Source organism: Podarcis tiliguerta (genome assembly GCF_965153285.1).
Source record: "Podarcis tiliguerta genome assembly, chromosome: 6".
In the NCBI taxonomy this organism is placed as follows: Eukaryota; Metazoa; Chordata; class Lepidosauria; order Squamata; family Lacertidae; genus Podarcis; species Podarcis tiliguerta.
The window spans coordinates 89023432-89047348 of record NC_139539.1 but is presented as its reverse complement, the minus strand read 5'-3'; the positions used below and the strand labels follow the sequence as shown (position 1 = coordinate 89047348).

Genomic DNA, 23917 nt, shown 5'->3' with positions numbered 1-23917 from the left:
TGTTAAAATGACTAGAATAGAACGAAACTTCAGATTATATAAGTGCTCTGTATAAATTCTTGCACAAAGCACAGCATATAGAGGAACGGCAGCCTGCATTCAGTGTGTGGGCAAGCGCTGTGGCAACGACTGCCTCCCCGCAGCCTTGGCCAGCAATGCCTGCTTGGTTGACAGAAGCTTGGCCACCAATCTTATATAGCAGGATTTCTTGTATATATTAACAATATCCAAATGTGGCCCCTTTGAGCAAGAGCTGAGGTTGCTTCGTGGGCAGAGGAGCCCTGCCTCAGTGACAAGCAGGGGGAAAGCCAGTTCCCAGGACTTAAAATGCTCTTGTCGTGTGGCTGAGATCAGGACACCTTGAGGGCTGATGGCCAAGGCTCTGCTCCTCACCTGCGGAGGCTGGGTGGAAAGCCAGCAGTTCCCCACAACCGGCAGAAATTCACCTAACCCTGTTGCTTCCTCAAATGTGCCTTAAATTATCTCGCACCTGCCCCTTTAAGCACCTGGGATGCACCCAGACATAGCAGAACAGCTTTAAGTATTTAATGGGTTATTGGGATCTGAAAAGTCTAACTTGGCATAAGAGATGTTCGTACGGGCAGCAGCAAAATTGTACCGGCATGTACCATTCTCAGAGAGAAAGCAGGTGTTATAAGAATTTTAAGGTCTCAAATATAGAATAAATATTCATAAGTGCACACATATCTGAATACATAAACCATGTATCTGAAATAGTACGAGAGAGCAGTCCTAAGGCTGTGGACCCACCTCCAGTGATGTATGTATGATGATTTTGGGGTGGTCTTTGGCTAAGGGGGTTGGGCAATGTCCAAAGTCTTTAAAGGTTCTTGCAATTAATCCAGAATGCAGCACCTAGACTAGTGACTGGGCGTGGCCACCGGGACCATATAACACCGGTCCTGAGAGACCTGCATTGGCTCCCAGTATGCTTCCAAGCACAATTCAAAGTGTTGGTGCTGACCTTTAAAGCCCTAAATGGCCTCGGTTCAGTATACCTGAAGGAGCATCTCCACCCCCATCATTTTACCCAGACACTGAGGTCCAGCACCGAGGGCCTTCTGGTGGTTCCCTCACTGTGAGAAGTGAGGTTACAGGGAACCAGGCAGAGGGCCTTCTTGGTGGTGGCGCCCTCCCTGTGGAAGGCCCTCCCACCAGATGTCAAGGAAATAAGCAACTATGCTACTTTTAGAAGACATCTGAAGGCAGCCCTGTTTAGGGAAGTTTTTAATATTTAATGCTGTATTGTGTTTTTAATATTTGGTTGGGAGCCACCCAGAGTGGCTGGGGAAACCCAGCCAGATGGGTGGGGTATAAATAATAAGCTGTTGCTGTTGTTGTTGTTCAGGGTCTCACCCTCCTAGGAAGGAGGGGAGGGAAGTCTGTTGCAACAGAAACATAAATATTTGCCTTGCTTTCCAGTGGATCCTGCCTCCATCCATTCTTCTCGGACCAATCATGGACTTAGGGGACTCAGAGTCCCATGAGGGGTTGGGCAGCAAAAGCCAAACCCCAATTTTTTACATCACAGGGAAGACAGTCCCATGCTGACATGGTGGCATAAGTCCCAGTGCAAAAGCTGGCAAGAGGAGCCTTGGATTGGTGCCCAAATGCATTCAGTATGTCCTGCTTTCAAACATACGGTACATTCTCCATCTCTGTCCTAGTCATGTCAAGTCAGTCCAGGCTGAAAATGTACATTCATATTGAGGAGTTATTCACAGAGCCCCATCAGTTAAATGACTCCATCCTTCCTAATGGTGCTGGCTGAGGCTATTCCCTTTCATTTTAGTTTCTGAGTATGTTCCTGCCCTCAATTCACTTCCTCCACTGTGTTCCCAGGGAACAAAAGATATGGAATGACAAGTACTCAACACAATCTTCTATTATTCTCCTTCACCATCACAACAAGCACAAGCACACAACACACGCACGACCTCGCTTCCCTCCAACACACACATCTCTCCCCAGGAGGACAATTTAGTTGTTTTTCTTTCAGGGGTCTTGTTCAAAACCACCTCTTATAATTTGTGCACAATTTCTAGCCTACCAGTGACAAGCAACTGTTTCTGCGAGAAGTGGCTCATTGCTGGCGCCAAGGACACAAGTGCTGTGAAGAAGTTCGCACGGCTGGCTTCCTGGCTGACGCTGACAGAAGGAAGAACAACACAGCATAGTCAGAAGAGTGAGCCTTTTGTATTTGAAACAGGGCTGGATCAAACTGACAAGGGCAATTTTTCAGCCACCTTGAAACTGGCTATCTCGTTCCGGCAATGTTTAGGGGGCGAGGTTGTTGAAGAGACTAGGAGCGGCTGCCCTTTGGCTTTCCCATGGAAACCCTGTCCTGTGATAGTTTTATTAATTTTGGGAAATTCAAAATGGCTGCCAGTATTAAAAAAAAATCACCCTTCTTTGTTGGGTTTTGCCATGACAGTGGACGGCAGCTGAATATTCCTCTAGAGAAACGCACACTTTTACAGAGTGGGGGAAGATTGTTCTTCCGGCAGCTCATTTTATTTGTGGGATACAGTGCTAAATACCCAGTCAAGGAAATCCACTGAAAAGCAATGGGTAACATTTGCTTGATGCAACGGTATCTAACCTTGACACAAACAGACTGGAATAAATGGGCATTCAGTAGCCAACCTTGTCTGACTTCTGTGCTAGCAAACCAGCTGTTTGTACAGGGCCGGATTTAGGTTTGATGAGGCCCTAAGCTACTGAAGGTAATGGGGCCCTTTATATGTCCAGCTGTCAACAACATATGGTCACTGTTTTTTGTGTTGAATATATGTTATATGGTAATTTATGGACCTAACAGGTAACTAAAGCCATTTGCACACAACAAAATATGTATTTTATCAAACTAATTGTTGAACTGAAATACAATTAAGAAGATGTATATTTTTTTGGGGGGGGGGCCAAGAGAGTGGGGCCCTAAGCTATAGCTTGTTTAGCTTATACGTAAATCCAGCACTGTGTCCAGATTATGGGTAAGCACCATTGCTAGTTGTAAAGCAACTTTTCCCCATCCTGTAATGGTTCTAGGGGTTGCTCGTGCGTAAGCCGGCGCAAACACCTGGCTGGGTTGCCTTTTCTGTCCGGACAGTCACTCACCCGTGGCTGTCTCAATCGCTGGCAGAATCCGTCAGTGGGCGTTTCTTAAACTTCTTCCAGCAAAGAAGCTCTTTGACGCCTAGTCTTCTCCTACTCTCTCTGCACGAAAGCCTTCCGCGCAAGGAGGGCGTAGGCAGCGGAGGACCTCTACTCTCCCCACTGGTCCCCGGCAAGGAGTCATGGGACCGCCTCGCCGCTTCTCCCATCTGCCCCCCTTCTCCACTGGTGCTACGCTGATTCTCTTCCCCAGAAGATGGGCTGCCTCTCCCAATCCCGGGACGCTCTCCGGAATCCCTCTGGATTTTGCTCTCTTCCTCTGGCACTGATGGCAGTTCCCTGACACATCCTTATAAAACACATTGTCCTGTCATACTGTTGCTTAATCTTTGGACCAACAGCACCCACGTTGATTTTCCTGTATCATAAATAGCATTCCTGAAGTACCTGTTCTGAAGCCTTGGCTTTTCTATATTTATATGCTTCCTCCTCCCCGCAGAACTATTATTAAGACGAATAATCTGCATTTCTATTGTCTCCAGTGCAGTTCGCATTCCCCCATCTATCATGATGAGATGATGACTCAGACTCTTGTCAGCTCCTCTGAGATATCAAACAATAGGGCTGAGGATTTGGTGCAATGGAAACCCTCTGAATGGGAGGATCTCCCTGCTTCATCATGCCACCTCCAATGCCAATGATTCCTGCCTCAGCTATTATATGCAAGCTTTCCAAAAGTATCTAATCTTTTGGTGGTGCTGGATGAGTGAATTGTGATAGGGCAGCTTGGGATGGAGCCCCTTTCCAAAAAACACATCACCAATGCAGGTGGCCATATGCTTGTGAAACATGGACCACTCATAAACGTCATCTCCAACTCCTCGAAAGATTCCATCAACGGTGTCTCCAAAAATTTTTACACATCACTTGGGAAGACAGGCGAACTAATACTGTACTGGAAGAAGCAAAGTTGCCCAGTGTCAAAGCAATGATTCTTCAACATCAACTTTGTTGGACTGGTCATGTTGTGCAGATGCCTGATGATCGTCTTCCAAAGCAACTACTCTATTCCAAATTTAAAAATGGAAAGCATAATGCTGGTGGTCAACAAAAGAGGTTTATTAAAGACTCTCTCAAGGCAAATCTAAAAATAAAAAAAATTAAAAAATGTAGAGTAGACACCGACAACTGGGAACCACAATGGCCTGTGAGCCCTCCAATTGGAGAACAGCCTTTACCAAAGGTGTCATGGGCTTTGAAGACACTTGAACTCAGAACGCAAGGGAGAAACGTGCTAGGAGGAAGTCATGCTTGGCAAATCCACACCGTGAGCAACTCCCACCCAGAAACCAATGTCCCTAATGTCGAAGGATGTGTGGATCCAGAATTGGCCTCCACAGTCCAAAACCGTGTTTATGGAAGACAGTCTTACACGGCTACGAGTGATCACCAAAGAAGAAGAAGAAATGGTGGCCTCTCACTTCATTTCTCCTGTGCTATATTATTCCTGGCAAGCTCTGATCCCATTCGTTCTTTCTGTGCAATTATAAAAGAGAGAGCTAAATCTTCAGTTAGATGATGTTTCTTCAAAGTAAGTATTGTCCCAATTTTGTCAGTGCATTTTCCCATCGTGTTCCACCAGGGCTGGATTTAGGTTTGATGAGGCCCTAAGCTACTGAAGGTAATGGGGCCCTTTAACTGCACAGCACCCAGCAGGAGAAGGAACGAAGAACTTGTTCTAGCTGACCTCTAGGGGTATTATAAAGGTAAAGGACCCCTGACAGTTAAGTCTAGTTGTGAACGACTCTGGGGTTGCGGCACTCATCTCACTTTACAGGCCGAGGGAGCCGGCGTTTGTCCGCAGACAGTTTTTCCAGGTCATGTGGCCAGCATGACTAAGCCACTGCTGGCGAGCCAGAGCAGTGCATGGAAACGCCGTTTACCTCCCCGCTGGAGTGGTACCTATTTATCTACTTGCACTTTGACGTGCTTTCGAACTGCTAGGTTGGCAGGAGCAGGGACTGAGCAACTGGAGCTCACCCCATCGCAGGGATTCAAACTGCCGACTTTCCGATCGGCAAGCCCTAGGCTCAGTGGTTTAGACCACAACGCCACCCATGTCCCACCTAGGGGTATTATACAGCATGGCAAAATACTAAGTTTAAATTTTTGCTGGGAACTTTGAATCTTCACCTTGTCTCCTTCTGTTCCAGCCCATTACCACTTACCATGACCTCAATTACCACTAATGACATCCATATTGCCTTCATTCGCCTTCATAGGCTCACTGCCATTTGTCATGTCTCCTTCAAGCTTTTTCTAGCAGCAGCAGCAGGACTTGAAGATCCTATCTGGTTTTTAAAATTAAAGAAAAAAAGTTCTAAGATGAGTTGAGCCATTTCCTTTATCTGGTATCAAGTTCCCTTATTGGCGCCGTTCCTGCGCAAAACCCCATTGTATTAAAAAGATTTAATTCCAACATAGACTAACAATAGACTGCTGATTGGAGAATGGTTCACGGGGCTGTTTTCTGCACAATCTAAGGTTGCGTTGCATAGACATAAAGTAAAGGTAAAGGTAAAGGGACCCCTGACCATTAGGTCCAGTTGTGGCCGACTCTGGGGTTCCGGCGCTCATCTCGCTTTATTGGCCGAGGGAGCCGGCATACAGCTTCCAGGTCATGTGGCCAGCATGACTAAGCTGCTTCTGGCGAACCAGAGCAGCGCACGGAAACACGGAAACACTGTTTACCTTCCTGCCGGAGCGGTACCTATTTATCTACTTGCCCTTTGACGTGCTAGGTTGACTGCTAGGTTGGCAGGAGCAGGGACCGAGCAACGGGAGCTCACCCCATCGTGGGGATTCGAACCGCCGACCTTCTGATCGGCGAGTCCTAGGCTCTGTGGTTTAACCCACAGTGCATAGACATAACTTGAGTTCAAATCAGGAACCTGCTCTTCCTCCCCTCCGCAGCTTGAGTCCTGCTTTCTCCTGCTTCCGCAACACATTTGTCAATCATTCTGGCAAGCAAACTGGACACAGGTAACTGGGCTTGGTGGTCTTAAGGTCTCCTTTTTTAGACGGCCATGTGTATTGTTTAACATTTTTCTTCTCTTTTTCCATGCTTTATATCTGCTTCTGCATTCAGTGGCGGAGCTAGCTGCTCGGGCACCCGCTCGGGCACCCGCTTGGGCACATCCTGTGGACCCAGGGGGGGAGCGGGGGGAGCCACCCAGGGGGGCAGGGTGATTGGCGCCCATTGGGGGTGATCAGCCTGGCGATTGGCACCCATTAGGGCGATCGACGCAGCCATCGGCATCGAGGGGGGGCGATCAGCGCAGCAATTGGTGCCCAGGGGGGCAGCGCAGCGATCTGCCCATGGGGGATTTTGTCACCCCCCCCCCAGGGATGACACCTGGGGCAGACCGCCCCCACCGCCCCCCCTTCGTACGCCCCTGTCTACATTCCTGATTTGTTAGAGCAAAATGCAAAGAGAAACAGTTTGCAAACCTGAAAGGGGGGGGGGGAGGAATACCTTTGAGCACGTGCAGTTCCGCATCTTAACCTCATTAAAACCGCAGCGTCATTATGACTGCAGGAAAACAAAGGGGTTCACTGGTTCTGCCTTGATGCTAAACACATTTACTTTCGATGAAGCACCATTTTAGGGAGAAAAGGATATACGCTTAAAGTAAAAATGATAAAATGAGAACCTACAGCCACTAATGCGCTAGCCGCCACCCCCACCCCCGATTATAAAATGTCTTTTAAAGTAAGAAGAAAGCATGCTGTGAGGAGGAGGAGCATTAATCCCAGTGCGCCACAGCATGCCCATCCTGTCCCAGGAGCTGATGTGGGACTTTTTTTGCTGTTGCTTCCAGCAGTTGCCCTTTAGAACGTCATTTGAGGGCCTCCTGAGCTGTGTGGCCCTAGATTTGGGCCCTGAGGTCAAGCCATAGCCATAGAGCTGAGTGACGCAGTAGGTTGCCTCCAGTCAAACTGTTTGCTGAGCTTTCATCCCTATTTGTTTACAGGGATATTAGATGACGTATCTTGCACTTTTCAAAGCCTTTCCCCCTCACTTTCCTTATTGCAAAAAGCCCCATCTTTGGGGAAGCTCCCTTATCCAGGGTAATTGCGCAATCTGAATTCACCTGTGGGCGAATTTGCCTTTCTTCTGCTGTTGCAGTGCACAGGTTCCCTAGGAAAGCCTAACTCAAAACTTCCCTGCTATTTCGGGTGTTTGGAAAATTTCCTCTCTTTCCCCTTTGCGCCAAATGTGCTGTTAGAATTGCCCTCTCTCGCATGAACCTCCTATATGCATAAACTGTAAGGCTGTTGTGGTGCAGCCCTCACTGGAGGATTTGTAGTGCCTCATCACAATCCTGGGTTTGCATCAAGTCAAAAGTGGAGGCAGGTTGCCCAACAGCAGCGGCCATGAAGAGAGCAAGAAGGGAGAGACACTGAAAGGGAGAAAGTGGTGGTTTAAAATGGCAATGGAAGTGTGAGTAAAGCAGGGACACTGAGAGGAAAAGGGTGGTTTAAACCAATGGTTGAGATTTGAGAAAAGTACCTTCTTACAGTGGAATATCTGCGGGCTCTTCAACCTTTCTCCCTCTCACACATGGGAGAATTGAGAAACATAAGGGGGAGGGGGGAGGGAAAAAAGGGAGTTAGGTTAAATTGGGGGTGTAAAGAGGGTTGGAATAAAGGCTGGAGTCGGAAGCGTGAGAGTGGGGTTAAAGACGAAAGCAGGGGTTCTGAAAGGGTCTGAAGAATAGGATGGGGTGGTTCTCATAATGAGCACCCACACTTTACATTGTGGGTGCCCTTTGCTGGATCGTGCGCGGTGCTACAGTTCCCTGGGAATTTAATGGCAAACAGGGACTGGCCTGCCTCTCTGTTATTATTTGGAGGTTCACGCCCAGCCTCAGTAGTCAAGTTTCATGGGGGGGGGGCAGTCCCATTTATAAATAGGGGGTGGAGCCAACAGTAGCCAGGCAGTCAGTTCAGGAGATTCAACCACCCTACCTTCCCTTAGTGTAATGTTTTCTTGTTTGCAGGTTAAGTTTTCCTTCCTGTTTAGCGGGCGCTGCTACGGTCTTTGACTGGTTGCTGTTGAAGGACCGGGAAGAATTTTTCCTGCATTGGCAGGTTTTGTCTTCCCGGTAGCAATTCGTCACAACTTTGGTGGTTATGGCCTTGGGTAGAATCCTTTAGTCTTTTCTTCCCTTTAATGGGGTGTGTGTGTGAAGTGGTGACTCATCCCCCCACGACGGCAATTCCAGGGTCCCCCTCTTAAAAGGTGTTATATAATGGGTGTCACTGGCCATACACTGAAAGGGCATTAGTGAACTACCCTGCGTGCGGGGATATGGGCTGGACAGCCTGCTACACTCACGTCTTCCACTGCACCCCCATATCCCATTTACCCTGATTTGCCCCAGTTCCCCCCGGCTGGGGGGCTGGGAGGGATACACGCCCAAGGCCTAAGCCAAGGTCTTCCTACATTCAGAAGTTTAATAAAGTTGTGGCCTAATTTTAATTCCATAACAGGTTCTCAGAGTCTTTATTCCTTTCTTACGATTGCTGGGGCTGGGGCTGTCTGGTCACACAATTGGGCAAAAGGTGAAAAGCGTGCTCAGAAGCAGTCAAAAGGTGTGGGAGAAGCAAGATGCAGGTCACCCTGAGAGGAGTTTGTGTGCAAGTGTGGGTTGCACAGGAGGAGGAAGAGGTGGTGACAATGGGGTGATAGTGAAAACAAGGGGTGCAAAGTGGACGTGAAGAACAGAGAAGAGATGTGGCTTCAGAAATAGTGTTGGAAAGGAGAAAGGCATGCTGGGCAGTCACATGGGGTGGGAAGGGGAAACTCTACAGCAGGGGTCAGCAACCTTTTTCAGCCCTGGGCTGGTCCACCATCCCTCAGACCATGTGGTAGGCCAGACTATATTTTTGAAGGAAAAAAATGAACGAATCCCTATGCCCCACAGATAACACAGAGATGCATTTTAAATAAAAGGACACATTCTACTCACGTAAAAACAACATGATGTTGGGAAAGATGGAGGGCACAAGGAGAAGGGGACGACAGAGGACAAGATGGTTGGACAGTGTTCTCGAAGCTACCAGCATGAGTTTGACCAAACTGCGGGAGGCAGTGGAAGACAGAAGTGCCTGGCATGCTCTGGTCCATGGGGTCACGAAGAGTCGGAAGAGTTGGACATGACTAAACGACTAAACAACAACAACAACAGATGGTAGGAACAGAAATAAACGGCAGTTCAAAGAGGGGGAAAAATAGCTCTGGGCTAGAGTAATTCTTTACAACAAGGTTTTATTTTATTTTATTTTTTTCTTTGACAAAAAGAAAAAAACATTAAAGTTTTACAGATTTGTAATTTTTTTTGTGGTTTTATTTTGGATCCAAACAAGCACTTATGTTACAATATATCCACCTCATCAACATGCAGCGCTGAATGCGGTATTTGGCTTTGGGCGGGTTGCCCTGAAACCACCCCAGGGAGCTGATACCTGGCTACTTCTAGGAAGAGCACGGACTGGCCAGAAGTTTCACACTGAGGAGAGCAAGGCAAGGGCTGTAGGCTGACGCCCAGCTTAATGCACGTCAGCACAGCATCAGTAAGGTAAATCGCAGCCTCCGTATTGTGTTTCGCTGGTCTTCCTGTGAAATTGAGATGGACGGCGGCTTCATGGGAGACTTGGTGCAGCCTCAGGTCTTCGTTTGCCATCCACACACATTAATTGGTGCCATTTCAGTTTGGTTTTATCTCAGTTCGGAGGCAAAAAGGGTCTCCCCCTCTTCTCCTATTCCATTTCATGTAGTTTCAGCGGAAACCGTTTCCCAATTGCTCCCTCTCCAAACTCACCCTCTCCCTTGGAATAGGCTATTATCCCTCCCCCTGTTGTGCACCTGCTATGTTGAAGTGGTCGTAGCAATTGTCTTTGGGCAGTTTAAAAATCCAAATCCCCTCCTTTGCAGAATGCTTTGAGGCACAAATATTCTTGGCACTTGACAGCAGACTGAGAGCTTCGTAGCAGAAAAAAGTTTGGTGATTTGAATGCCTTTCTTTAGAGTGGAAATAACTCTAATACCAATACTTAAAAAAACCCCAACAACCAAGGATGCTCAAACAGCCCTTCTTTTTTTGTAGGGTGCCTCCTCTTTAGTTTACAGATGCACACACAATTTTCCTTTGCAGCCAGTCATTCAGGGCGTCTGGCTGTTAACCAGAAGGTTGGTGGTTCGAGCCCACTGGGGGATGGCTGAGGGCAGGATTCCTGCATTGCAAGGGGTTGGACTAGATGGCATTGAGGGTCCCTTTCCAACTCTAGAATTCTATGCAGGGGCGTCTTGCCCATAGAGGCAAGTGGTGCGGGGCGCCAGGGCGCCAAGTTCTGGAGGGCGCCAGGGAAGAGGCAGAGGCTGGATGCAGCGCCTCCTGGCATCAGCTCGCTGCCCTCGCCCGCCTCTGCCATGCCGCGCCGAAGCAGCGCCACACCTGGAACCTCTGCTTGCCATGGCCACCGCGGCACGGGCACCTGGGAAGAGGCGGAGGCTGGGCGTGGCACTTCCTAGCACCAGCTTGCTGAAGCAGCACCGCGCCCGGAGCCTCCGCTTCCTCCCCACCGGAGGAGCCGCCCTTCAGCCACTGCCTGCCTCCTCCAGCCCTGCAAAGCTGCCAGCAGCACCGTAAAAAGGTCGGCAACTCTGGGAAACGGGGTGGGTGGTCATCAGAGGGATCTTTGCACCACGGCGCCAGATATACTTAAGACGGCCCTGATTCTATGGTTTCATCCTCCCAACACCTACTGCCTCCCATCCAGCACTAGGTTGAGCGTGATGACCAGCCCTGGACTGAACGCACTGCTGTATTTGTGATGCGTGTCAGTAATGTTGCACATGCACATACCCCATGATGGGTGCAAGTTTAAGAAATAAAAGCAAAGAACCCTATAAGAATGGAATCCATAAAAGTTCACATTACCACATGAAAGCAAGAACTCCCAGCCTTGCAGTTTAGTCTAACTTTGTATAAATAGCTTATTTCATATCAATGACTCAGTAGTGTGGGGGGTGGGGGTGGGGAATGGTCTCCAGTGCAACATGCCACAACTTTAGTAAATCTTAGGACTTGTTGACATTTGTGGTTTACCCCTGGCCAGTTATACTGTGACCCAGCTATTCAAGGGCTACTACAATAATATATACCACTATGTTTATTGAAATAGGTTAGTCTAGTGTGAATGTCTGTAGCCTATTACCGGTAAGTGACATGTTGAACTCGAGATTAGGAAGCACATTGAGCTATTTTTTAATATATAAAATTAGTTAATTGCACTTAAGTCTTGCTGATAAGCAGGCAGTGCTTGAAAAGGTCATTTAAAAATGGAACTAGTAATGGTTTACCCTATCCAAAAAGGAACTAGTTCCAGTTTGCCATTTTACAAAACAAACTAGTTCAGTTCAAGCTCATCCGAATGAACTTTTTAGCTGATAGAAAGTTCATTCTCAGCAACCTTTTTCCAACCTTCAGAATATTATGTTCTGCTGTGCTGAAGTATAGCATCCAAAACTAAATCAGGGGCCACACACAAGTAATAAGATGTCTTACAAGAAGACTGTTAACAGGTGAAACTTTCCCTATTAAAATTTCTAGTATTTCCCTAGTAGAATTTTCAAGTATTTCCATACTAGAAAAGGCTCACCCTGGATAATTTGTGGCAGCCACACAGCTGTTAAAGGCACAAGGCAACATTCGCTTCGTTCCTGCCTGTACTTCTTGCTGCAAGGTGCTCCTGTTGGGAGAAAGCAAATTTATTTAGGGAGGATACAGGAATGCTTTACATTCCTTTCTTCTGATGGCTTAGCAGTAAAGAAGTAGTGATTAAGTGGCAAGTGTCCTTAGCAAACAGCAGTGCCTGTATATCTGCTTAAAAAGCCTTAGAACATTGCCTCCATATTTTGATGTATAACTTTCTCTAGGGATGTCTATTTTTAAAAATGAAAGCAAAGACTCTGGGCCTCCTGCTTGGAGTCGAGGTGAGGGAATGAATGTGAAGGTGAACTAGAAAGCATACAAAGTTCCACCTCAAATCAACTTAATTCACCTTTAGTTCAATCAGCAATTCTGGGAACTGCTTTCACGTATAGTTCACAGATTTTAAAATTAGTTCAGCGAACTTTTTTCAACTAAACTAGTTCATTCCAATCACTGAATTCAGTGACAACTAAATTATATATGCCCCATTGCATTCAATATGATTTAGAGATGATTAGTCCATTTCCTGGATTAAGAGCTTTCAATTTTTACTGAACTCAGAGATAGGGTTCCTCTCCTTTTCTTCCTTCTTTATTTTTATGGTACTTTAATTGTAGTTTTTGATCATTTCCGCCCCTTCCTTGCCTGCCTTCCACACTAACATGTAAAAAGTAGAGTACCCACAGATCATGGAGCAAAGTCTTACTAGTTCATTGGCCACGATTCAGCTGCTCAAGATGGGTGCACCCTGTCTGAGGAGGAGAGAGGGGTACATCAAGCAGCCCCCTAACTCAAGCAGATGAGCTCTCACTCCTAGGAGAACCAGTTGACTCATCAAGTGCTTTCTACTCAGAGTAAAACCAGCAAATCAAGGCTACAGCCCAGCTCCAATATACAACAATGAGCCATGAAACTAGCAATTACATAGCTAACTAGAAGTTCTGAGGTTCCACTTATGTAACCACAGATTCGTCCAAACATGGCATCAAGGTTCTTGGGATAAAAGGCTGCATGAGGTCTCATCTGTAGCTCAGGAGCTGAGAGCCACCAAAGCCAAGCTTTCATACAAGAGATCTCCAGATCATAGGCTGAAGTGATACAAAACATGAAAGATAGTGTCCACTCTGCACACATACACCCTAAAAAGGTAGAAATATTTCAAAATTCTTATATAAACTTCTTAGCACACTTGCTGGTCTCCAAAATAAAAAAAGGCATAATTGAGACATTCTTCAGAGAACAAGGATCTTCTCTGCATTTCCCCCCACCCCACCCCAGTACGCACAAAGAAACTCCTTCCTTACATAAACCCAGCCCTCGTTGTGTATTTACAGAAAGCTTGGCTAATTATCAGAAGACCCTTTGCACTTAGAAGCTTGAGATGCCAACTCTTTTATTTACAGCCCATTTGGGGGGTGGGGGTGGAGCAGAGCCCCTTACGCTGCCATTTTGTGGCAAGCCAGCACCACTTCCTCCCGAAAGCTTTTATCATGGGGAAATCTATCTTGGCCAAAGGGCTCAAATCCCCACAGCCATGAAGCTCACTGGTGATCTTGACCTTGTCAAAACTGTTTGGCCTAACCTCTCTGGATCCGTAGCTCGGAGACAGATACCCGTTCCCTAGCAGAGAGATAAATGGCAGTCATGAATGACTGGGGAGGAGGTAGAAAGTGGGTTTTGGCATGAAGGCAGCAGGGTCAAGGAGGATCCTCTTCCAGTTAAACTGGGAGCCTGCCTGGGGAGGAGGAAAAGGGGGGTGTTATTTTAGTTTCCAGACTGACATCTGAGAAAGGCAGCACTCCTTGCCAAATCCTTCTGTAGCTCTCCATTTTAACTGAAGAGGCCTTTGATTGCTTCTGGGCAGAAATCTGATGTAGTTGGCATTTAGAGGCAAATCTATCTTAAGTCATGCTTTCCAACACAATACGCAGACCGAAACACAGCCATTCTTCAGAATTTGCACTGGCATCTCCAGGTAGGGCTGTGAAAGGCTTCTGCACTGATTCGGTATAAGGCAGGCTCTTAACTTTTCTACAAAAACCTGGCCCTTTTGAAATGGACCAGCGCTTACTGCATCTGCCATAGCAAGGGAAGTATTGGAGATCACATCCTGTGGTTGCTCTGTAAAAGTGATTCCTTTCCCCATACTCCCCTCTGGAATTGGATAATGAGTGGCAGAGGCACATTTTAACAACTATTAATGCTAGAACTGGTCCAAGTAAAGAAGGACAGCGCAGAGGAAATTTATGCCAGTCAAATGTAATTACCAGATCTATTACAAGCTGGAATGTAGCCACAAAACAGTTCCATATGCGGTTTTTTGTTTGAAACGTTACAAGTTCTGCAGAAAATCTTGCTCACACCTTTCTGCATTTACAACCAGCTGTAAGAACCTTACAGCATCCACATTCCCCTAGCCTACCAGATTGATTTCTGAGCTTGATCTTTTACTGCTGCATATTTCCATCCATTAAATATGTCTACCAGCTTTGAGAGACCGCGGCTCTCAAGAGACTGTTAGGCTGTTCTGCAGAAGCTTATGGCTACTGGCCTGTCGTTTCATACCTTGTGAGTTTGGGAGATGTCTGCCAGCATCTGGGACATGGCATTGTTGAATTGTTTCTTTAAATGTAAAGGTTCATCATTGTTTCACCTGATGTGTATATCTTTAAGGGGCCAGAGCAAGGGCCAGAGCAAAATAACGAGATCCAGCTTTACAGCTGTGAAACATAGCAGGTGCTGCTGAGTTGCATTGATTAAGCTGTGTCAGGAATTGGGTGCAGCACCTAGCTCTGCCATTACCCTGGGGGATGGGTTGGGTCATGTTTGTTTGTTGATGTATTTAGTGTAAAAGGAGTTTTTGTTTTTCTTATTAAAACCTTGTTTAAGTTATTTTTGAGTCCCTTTTTAATGCATGGTCTCCCCAGCAAGCTCTCTGCAGCGTTACTATACTGCAAAAAGCCAACAGGCATTACTCTCAAGTAAAGGCCATTTTGCCTCACCAACTTTCCTTCGCCCTCACCTTTCCTCTCTTTCTGGTGTTTCATTTTGCTTTCTGACAAAACCGTACGTGGGAACATCGTCTTACCAATCAAAATGCCACCTGCAATAAGTATTCCAGAGGAGATGATGAAGCAATGATTCAAAACTCCACCCCCCCCATCAACAAGCCTACTGTCTTCCAAGCTGAGGAAAGGAAAAGTCTGCTGCCCACCCCCGCAAACTGAGATGCTGAGCAAGGAGGGAGAGGAAAAACCAAGAACCCTACTCTGTGCCTATTGGCATATGCCACTGGCTACCAATTGGAGCTTGCTGCTGGTCCTTACTTGAAGGGCCATTCCTACAAGCATATAAGGACTTCCTGCTGGATTGGACCAAACCTACACCTAGAACCATTCGCAAAGGCGCCAGATATAAGGTGTCGTTGGTTCAAAAGTTGTCTTATTCCAGAGCCGTAACAATCCCATGGGAAGCAAATGTCCGAGGATGGCATACCCCTCTTTGTTGCCTCATCGATTTCTAATCAAAATATGGCTCAATAAACAAGCAGCACTGCACCTCTGCATGAAGCTCTTTCTGCTAGGGTGGGCAATGCCAAAGTACAGATGAAAGAGGGGAATCAGAATTTAGTGGCTTCTGTAACTAGCATCTCTTCTATTTTACGGCTCCCTGGGACAAAACGCTCCCTATTTTTTAGGGTCAGGGAACACATGGCCTTGGTGCTAGTACATGCCAGCTTATTAAAATAAATCTCTGCATGTGTGCATGTTTATATATGCTGCATATAAATACACGCATATATATATATACTTTCCATACACTCCAAACTCAGAATATAAAGACACATCTTGTGTTCAGCTCATCAGTAGTCCTCTCCTTTCCCCATCCTTAACCCACTGGTCTTGGTACAAAACACTCAGAGTCGGTTTCACACAAGCCAAGCCCTTCTCACTACGTGGTGGCGCCCCCTTCCCCGCACTCTCTCCTTCAGCTTCGCCAGAAGATCTATACGAAGTACAACCCCAAAACCACAGGTACTGCAGGAGGTCCGAATGCTGTGACTTCCTCTCTGGACAAATCTCTCAATCTCAACTCATCCCATTGGTTGAACGGCACAAGAGGGATCACCCAAAGGAGACAAGGTGGTCATCTCAAGAGAGATGACCTTGCAATTCAAACCACCAACTTGACTTCCTTCTCTGGTCTCCTTTTCTCTTTTTTTGCCAAGTGTCAAAGAGGCAAAACGCTAGTCTTCTTTTCAAATCCCCCCACACCCTAATATCCCTTGCTGTGCTTCTCGAGTAACTTCAGGCCTTCCTCGGCACACTCTCTTGGGATTTCTGGGGGACGGAGAGCCATGTGGCTGTTGGGTTGAAGGCTGCTGTTGCCATGGTTCGCTCTCACTCAACAAACAGGTGCACCTCTGCTGGGTCCATGGTTGCAGGAGCTAATCAAATGCTTCCCTGTGCAATTAAAAGGGAAGGGGAGAGGACAAAGAATCAGAGCTTTGGGCTTTTTTTGTTGTGGTTGCACAGAGGGTCTGTTTCTGCTGCATTTGATTTCCGTGTCATTCCGTTCCAAATGTGGCAAACAGCATGCGTCAGAGGAGAGCAGGGGAGGAGGGGGAGGCAGCCTCTAGCACTTGTCATCTTCTTCCGTATCACTGAGTACGTCGATGCCAGCCCCGCACATCACCCCCTGTGACGCCCCTCTCCTCCTCCTCCGGTAGTGCCCGTTTGGCATCTGCCAGCTGTGCCTCGAGCGAGGGCCTGCTGCAATGGTGTTGGAGCGGCCAAGGCTGGTGGCCACAGCAGCCTCAAAGGTGAGCGTCTCCTCCTCACCACAGTCTGAAGCGTGGGAGTCATCCTGGAGCATCAGGTAAGGCTCCGAGATATAGCGCTGAGGGGTGGAGAGAAGGCTCTGCTTTCCTTGCGGGGAGCTGGAAGACTCAGTCAAGCAGGTGTTGTTTGTCTCCAGAACCTCAGAAAGCAGAGGAGAGCCACCCTCGCTATCGTCAGGCTGTGGGGAGATGTCTCCACAGTGCTGCATCATAGCAGCGTAGGAGATGAGGGGGCGTGGCTTTGGTGGAACCGGAGGGAGCTGGCGGCGGCTTCGCCTTGGCGTGCTGGTGTCAGATAGTGATGGTATGGAACTCTCGCTCAAGGAGCCAGTGCCCTGCAAAGAAGAAGAGAAGGGCCTATGAGGCAAAATACCTTTTTATAATGGTAAAGAGCTTATGAGGGGATCCAACTCTGCGAGGCCACTTTCCCCAAATCACATCGGCCCACCCTTAAACTGACATCACTGATGACTGGGCATGAAGGGAGGGTTTAATCCTGCATTGGCTGTGCACCCTGTTCCATGTAGGGAACAAAACTGCACAGCCAAGGCAGCAGGATTTAACCCTGCTCATCAACTGGTGTGCAGAGGTTAAAGCCTTTTGCAAAAGCACTCTTTGAAGCAACTCCATGCCCCTCCTTTAAGTAAGCAGGTGGTTTGTGATTGGGGGGGGGGAGAGAAGAAAACTTCCTTGCCCCCACCCTCTGCCACCCAACCCCTTAAAGAAGCAGCACGGAGCTGCTTCAAAGTGTGCTTTTGCAAAGGGGTTTAAGGCATCAGTATATAGCGTACAAGATTATATTGTTTGGTGCGCTGTTGCTGTTGTTATTTGCTGTGAAGAGCTTCCTGGGTCACCATCTTAAGACTGTAGCATAACATAGGTAGCACTTCTATGACATCTCCTAACATCTTTTCCTTTCTCTCGGTATCTTGATACTAAATGCTTGCTCCGTGTTCTGTAATTTTTTTTTAGATTGGGTGGCACTGTGGTCTAAACCACAGAGCCTAGGGCTTGCCAATCAGAAGGTTGGTGGTTTAAATCCCCGCGATGGGGTGAGCTCCTGTTGCTCGGTCCCTGCTCCTGCCAATATAGCAGTTCGAAAGCACGTCAAAGTGCAAGTAGATAAATAGGTACTGCTCCAGCGGGAAGGTAAACAGCGTTTCTATGCGCTGCTCTGGTTCGCCAGAAGTGACTTAGTCATGCTGGCCACATGACCTGGAAGCCATACGCTGGCTCCCTCAGCCAGTAGAGCAAGATGAGCGCCACAACCCCAGAGTTGTCCGCGACTGGACCTAACGGTCAGGGGTCCCTTTACCTTTAACCCTAACATTATGATAATGTTCCTGTTTGCAAGCAGTGCCAAACTACCATTGAGTCTGTGAAAGTCTGCAAGATAACCTTTGGGGTCCCTTCCAACTCTGTAATTCTATGATTCTAAGTGTTGGTTTATACACGGAAATTTATAACTTGATGACTGTATTCCAAAATGGTAGGAATCGCCACTGCGGATCAAAGGACAAAGTGATCACATCACAGTCATCTCAAATACAAAGCTTGTAAGGTAAAGGTAAAGGTACCCCTGCCCGTACGGGCCAGTCTTGCCAGACTCTAGGGTTGTGTGCTCATCTCACTCTATAGGCCGGGAGCCAACACTGTCCACAGACACTTCCGGGTCACGTGGCCAGCGTGACAAGCTGCATCTGGCGAGCCAGCGCAGCACACGGAACGCTGTTTACCTTCCCGCTGGTAAGCGGTCCCTATTTATCTACTTGCACCCGGGGGTGCTTTCGAACTGCTAGGTTGGCAGGTGCTGGGACCAAACGACGGGAGCGCACCCCGCCGCGGGGATTCGAACCACCGACCATGCGATCGGCAAGTCCTAGGCGCTTAGGTTTTACCCACAGCACCACCCGCGTCCCCTACAAAGCTTGTAAGCGAAGTCATTTCACATATTCAAGCATGAATCACGAAGGGACATGTGGAATGCCTGCTGTTCAGTGTTTTAGCCAGATGTGCCAGGATCTGGCATTCCTATTCTCACCCCACTGTTTGCCCCCTAAATAGTCAGGTTTGGGGTCAGCTCCTTCCCATTTAGATTTCCCCCCTTCCCAAATACTTTTTGTACTCCTGCTGTTTCTCAGTGTTGCCCCATATGTTGGCATTCCCTGGCCAAGGTTCCAATTGAAACGAGGGATGAGATACTGAGTGATGTACAAGCACATGTGAACTGGCCCTAAATATTGGGAAGGGAGCAGGCGTGTTTGCTTCATTTCCCTCTTACCTACATTATTTTGCAACCTTCCCACTCACCTGTCTGTTGGGAGTTTGCGACCTGCCTTCACTTGGAGACCTGGACTGATGTCGTTCTGGAGAGTCACCATCTGCCTGTGGACTCCTTTCTTCTGAGTTGCAGCGGGAAATGTCTGGAGATAGTAGATGCTTGCGTTCCTTGGATCGGCCTCGCTCTCTGCCTCCTGACCGATGTGTGTCAGATCGATGGCCTACAGAGGACAAAGCCAGGCTTACAAGAAAGTTCCCTGAAGGGTCCTCATTGATTTGTATTCAGCCCCAAACCAGTATCTAAAAATTGTAGGATGTCTTCTTTATCCTTCTGAATAATCTTCGGACCTAGAAACCCTATTCCTTTTCCTGCTCCTCTGCAGCGTAGCCAAAACATATCCTATTTTTTCAGCCCTTTACTGTTTTATGGTCTCCCCTTCTGTCAGATTAGCAGTAAGGAACTCAGGTTCAAATCACAACTCAGTTACGAAGTTCAAGCGCTGACCTCAGCCTTGTTGTTATTCCTCACACTTAGCCTTTTTGTGTGAGGACAAAACATGGAGGTGGAATGGAGGTGGGAGAACAATGCGTGCTATCTTGAGGTCCTTAGCTGAAAAGCTGAATTATATGCAATATGTCAATAAGAGTATTTCTTTTTCATTGTCTAATCCCAGCCATTCAAGGATCCTAAAGTAAACACGAGGCCATCATGGAGCCAATTACAGTGGTTTATGTGGAAAGGCCAGTCAGAGAAAATGAGAGACTCCATCAGGCAAGGCCTTCTTCCACCTGCCTTGCCCCACCCTCTAGTCTCTGCTTCTCAATTTGTACAGTGGTACCTCAGGTTAAGTACTTAATTCATCCCGGAGGTCTGTACTGTGCTTAACCTGAAGCACCATTTTAGCTAATGGGGCCTCCCACTGCCGCCACGCTGCCGCTGCGCTGCTGCCGAGCGATTTCTGTTCTCATCCTGAACCAAAGTTCTTAACCTGAAGCACTATTTCTGGGTTAGCAGAGTCTGTAACCTGAAGCCTATTTAACCTGAAGCGTATGTAACCCGAAGTACCACTGTATGGTATTATTTTATGTACTGTGACTTGCCATTGTTTTATTGATTATAGTTTAGAAATTATTTCTTGTAACTTTGAGTGAATTTCTCTTTAACTTTTATATGTTATTATTATTATTTTGTACTATTCTAATAATTGTTGAATGTTACTTTATTTGATGTAGGTTGCTTATTTTAAAGTTTTGTTTTATTATCACATTCTTGTATTGCATTAGATTGTTATAAGATGTACATTTTTTACACAATGAGTCCCGTCTGATTGGCTGATTCTGCTTCCCTCCTGGAGCCTGATTGGTCTTCTCCTGCAGGCCAATCAGTTGTTGCATTCTACCATCCTACCAGCCTAATACACTGATTAACTTCCTCCTGGAGCCTGATTGGTCTTCTCCTGCAAGCCAATCAGTTGTTGAATTCTAGGATCCTACTTGCCTATTGTTCTAGGATCCAAGCTTAGTACATAACACCCCCACTTCTGCCACAGGGTTAAAAAGGTCAAAACGAAACAGCACCAAAAGCCTTATTTTCTTGCTACACCTGTTTGGTGCCAGAGTAACACAGCCTGAATAGTGGGTCATTTGCCACTTCTAAAATGGCAGATGAGGCCCATGTTCAAAGTGAGTATGGAACGGAAGTTGTGAAAACCAGAGGACAGACTGCCTAAGCATCCTTTTGTCTCGGGACCATACTTGCAGAGCTCCCAGTACAGCTGTTTGAAGGAGGTAATGCAGTTTTCATTTCCGCTCCCCTCGGTGCTGGCAGATCTGCTGATTTCCCCCTCGCTCAGCATAGCTTTGGAGAGAGCAGCGCTTTGTTATTGTTCCACCCTTGCCTAAACTTCTTAGCTCCCTTCTTTATGGCTGTACCAAACTGCAGCATGCCTGCACCTAGATGCGCAGAATGTTGCAGCCCACCTCTTCCCACACATACAAAGAAGCAAGTCTACAACACCCACAATCCTACATACAGCAACTAAGGCTCTGCATTCATTTCATGAGCACGTTCCAAATGATACTTTGCTTGCCAAGCTCTCTTTGGTTTTACTCCAACGTGTCCTGGTCTTAAATTGGCTGCTTGCTCCTATCTTGTTTCCAAGACCCTTCTCTGCAAAATTTTTCTACTTCAGTATAAGCTGAACTCATCAGTTAGGAAAGCTGGGCATGCAAAATTAAAGCTGCATACCTTTAAATTTAAGTCTTCCAAAGGCATAAACTCAAGGAAGATGAGCTATCCCTTTAAATCACAGCCAAAGCTTACCCCTGTGTGCTCAGTGGATTAATTGTAGCCAGAACTGAAATGTCTGCACAGTTGAACCGCCTGGAGGTGGTTGGAGGAAGGATGGTGGCTAATGGATTGAGGTTGAATCCTGATAAGACAGAAGTACTGTTTTGGGGGGACAGGGGGCGGGCTGGTGTGGAGGACTCCCTGGTCCTGAATGGGGTAACTGTGCCCCTGAGGTGCGCAGCCTGGGAGTCATTTTGGACTCACAGCTGTCCATGGAGGCGCAGGTCAGTTCTGTGTCCAGGGCAGCTTTTTACCAGCTCCATCTGGTTCGCAGGCTGAGACCCAGGAACTACAACTAATCCAGAATGTGGCAGCTAGGCTGGTGACTGGGGGCGGCCGCCGAGACCGCATAACACCGGTCTTGAAAGACCTACATTGGCTCCCAGTACGTTTCCGAGCACAATTCAAAGTGTTGGTGTTGACCTTTAAAGCCCTAAATGGCCTCGGCCCAGTATACCTGAAGGAGCGTCTCCACCCCCATCGTTCTGCCCGGATGCTGAGGTCCAGCACTGAGGGCCTTCTGGCGGTTCCCTCATTGTGAGAAGCAAAGCTACAGGGAACCAGGCAGAGGGCCTTCTTGGTAGTGGCGCCCACCCTGTGGAACGCCGTACCACCAGATGTCAAAGAGAAAAACAACTACCTGACATTCAGAAGACATCTGAAGGCAGCCCTGTTCAGGGAAGTTTTTAATGTGTGACATCTTAGTGTATTTTTGGTCTATTGCACCTTGAACTATTATAGAACTATTATAGAACAGAATTCACAATTGGCATTTGACAGTAACAATAAGGAGAGCAACAAGAGGTTATCTTGGTGGCGCCATCCTTAAAAAATATAATTAACAACTTGGACAAAACATTAAGGTAGGCTTGCCAAAAATCTGCAGTTAATACAAAGTTTACAGGTGACTCCCTACACTTTTGGCAACAGAATAATTCAGAAGGATTTGGCTGCAAATAATAAGATGGAATTCACCAGTGACAAATTTGCAATATCCACACACAAGAAATATACATAAAAGTGGGGAAGTGAAGAAAGACCACTTGGTACCTGCATTACAGAAAACAAGCTCTGTGAAGACATTGGAAGTAAACTAGAAGAGACTCAGTGATGTAGATAACCATTTCGGGATGTGTTGAGCAAATGTTGTAGATAGGAATAGTTCGGCTTTATTTAGTAGTAGCTAGGCACCAGCTAAATTACTGTGAAAAGCTGTATTTCATGGTGTGCACAACACTGTAAGATTTTGTAGAAAAAGATAGTAAAAATTGATTTAGCCTGTTAGGGGAATTTTCCGAGTAAGCTTGCCAAATTTCCTTTGACTTCACAAGCCAAGGTTAAAAATGCAGGTGCACAAAAAATGGGCATATTGATAAGCACTCTGTACCTCTGTTGTCAATGTGTTTCCTTTCCTTTGGACTATGTCAGTTCCATATATGATATATCGGGTCCACCCTTAAAGAGGGCACGTATTGCGGTGAGACCTGGAAAACCAACACCCTGTGTTGTGGGTGAGTACGATTGGTCAGCCACAACACCCGATTGGTAGGTCCCTCGAAGCTGGGTGCAATCTGGCCAATGGGACACAGTCCAAACGGTTTGAGGGACCTATTTATGGCCATGCACGTGACCCAGAGCTTCCTCTTTCGGTGTGTGCATTCAGAACACCTGCCCACCTCTCCCTATTTTTAGAGCTTTGTGCTTGACCTTGCCATGCCGTTGTGTGTCATCTGTCATTGGGACAGGGGCACAGCAGGAATTTTCCCCACTTGGCTGACTGGCTGTTGCCATTTGGGTTTCACCTGCTGCGTAGCAAATCGTCACAACTTGTAAGGTTGTGGATAGGCTCTGGTTCAGGTGATAGGGATGGGAGAACGCTCTCACCATCCCTATGTGAAGGGTATTCCGTTAAAGGAATCCAGGGACTTGATGGTTTGGTCAACCCCTGAGAGGGGGCTGTGCCTGTGCCTGAGTCCAGGGGGACATTTGGGTTCCCATTCCCAGCTTTCTGCTTATCCAGGTGTTCCCCCTTGGCTGACCTATGCTGGTGCCCTGGGTCAGTGCTACCTGCATGGCAGGGAGCTAGTCGAACCAGAGCCTATGCAACCAGTCACATTCTGTAATCAATAAAGTTGTGGCCTAAATTCTGCCAAAAACCAAAACCAAAATTTGAGTTAAGTGTGAATTTTTTTTGGGGGGGGGAGGTTTCTGGGTCTGAACACGCAAATGTAAAACACCTCTCACTACATCCCTAGGAAATGGCTTAGTTCCCCCAAGATCCAGCTAAAAGCAATTTCCCAGTGATGCTAAGCCAGAGGTCATGGATTTTAGCAGGAGAGGAGTTTACCGTGACATTCTCATTTCAGAAGTTAGCTATACAACCTGAGCAAATGTTAATGGGCCACATTCGTTTTCTAATACAAAGATACCTCTCCTGGCCTTTACTGGGGAAGGAATTGAGATGATGTGATCTCAGAGTCTCCAGTCTCAAGTGTTACTACAAATCAATATATGACATATATTTTTTTTTAA

The 23917-nt window shown here is 47.0% G+C and overlaps 1 protein-coding gene across 2 annotated transcripts in view; it reads right to left on the bottom strand.

Annotated features, from left to right (window-relative positions):
* Positions 1–15879: 15879 nt before the first annotated feature.
* The window catches only part of CACNA1E (calcium voltage-gated channel subunit alpha1 E), a 444647-nt gene continuing 436609 nt past the window's right edge, over positions 15880–23917 (bottom strand). For both annotated transcript variants that reach the window (XM_083445434.1, XM_083445435.1), the window contains 2 exons: positions 19066–19256; positions 15880–17090 (listed from right to left, as the gene is read on the bottom strand). In XM_083445434.1, coding sequence (XP_083301560.1) covers positions 16551–17090; positions 19066–19256 — 731 coding nt within the window. In that variant the 3' untranslated portion in view covers positions 15880–16550. The remainder of the gene's footprint in view (positions 17091–19065; positions 19257–23917) is intronic.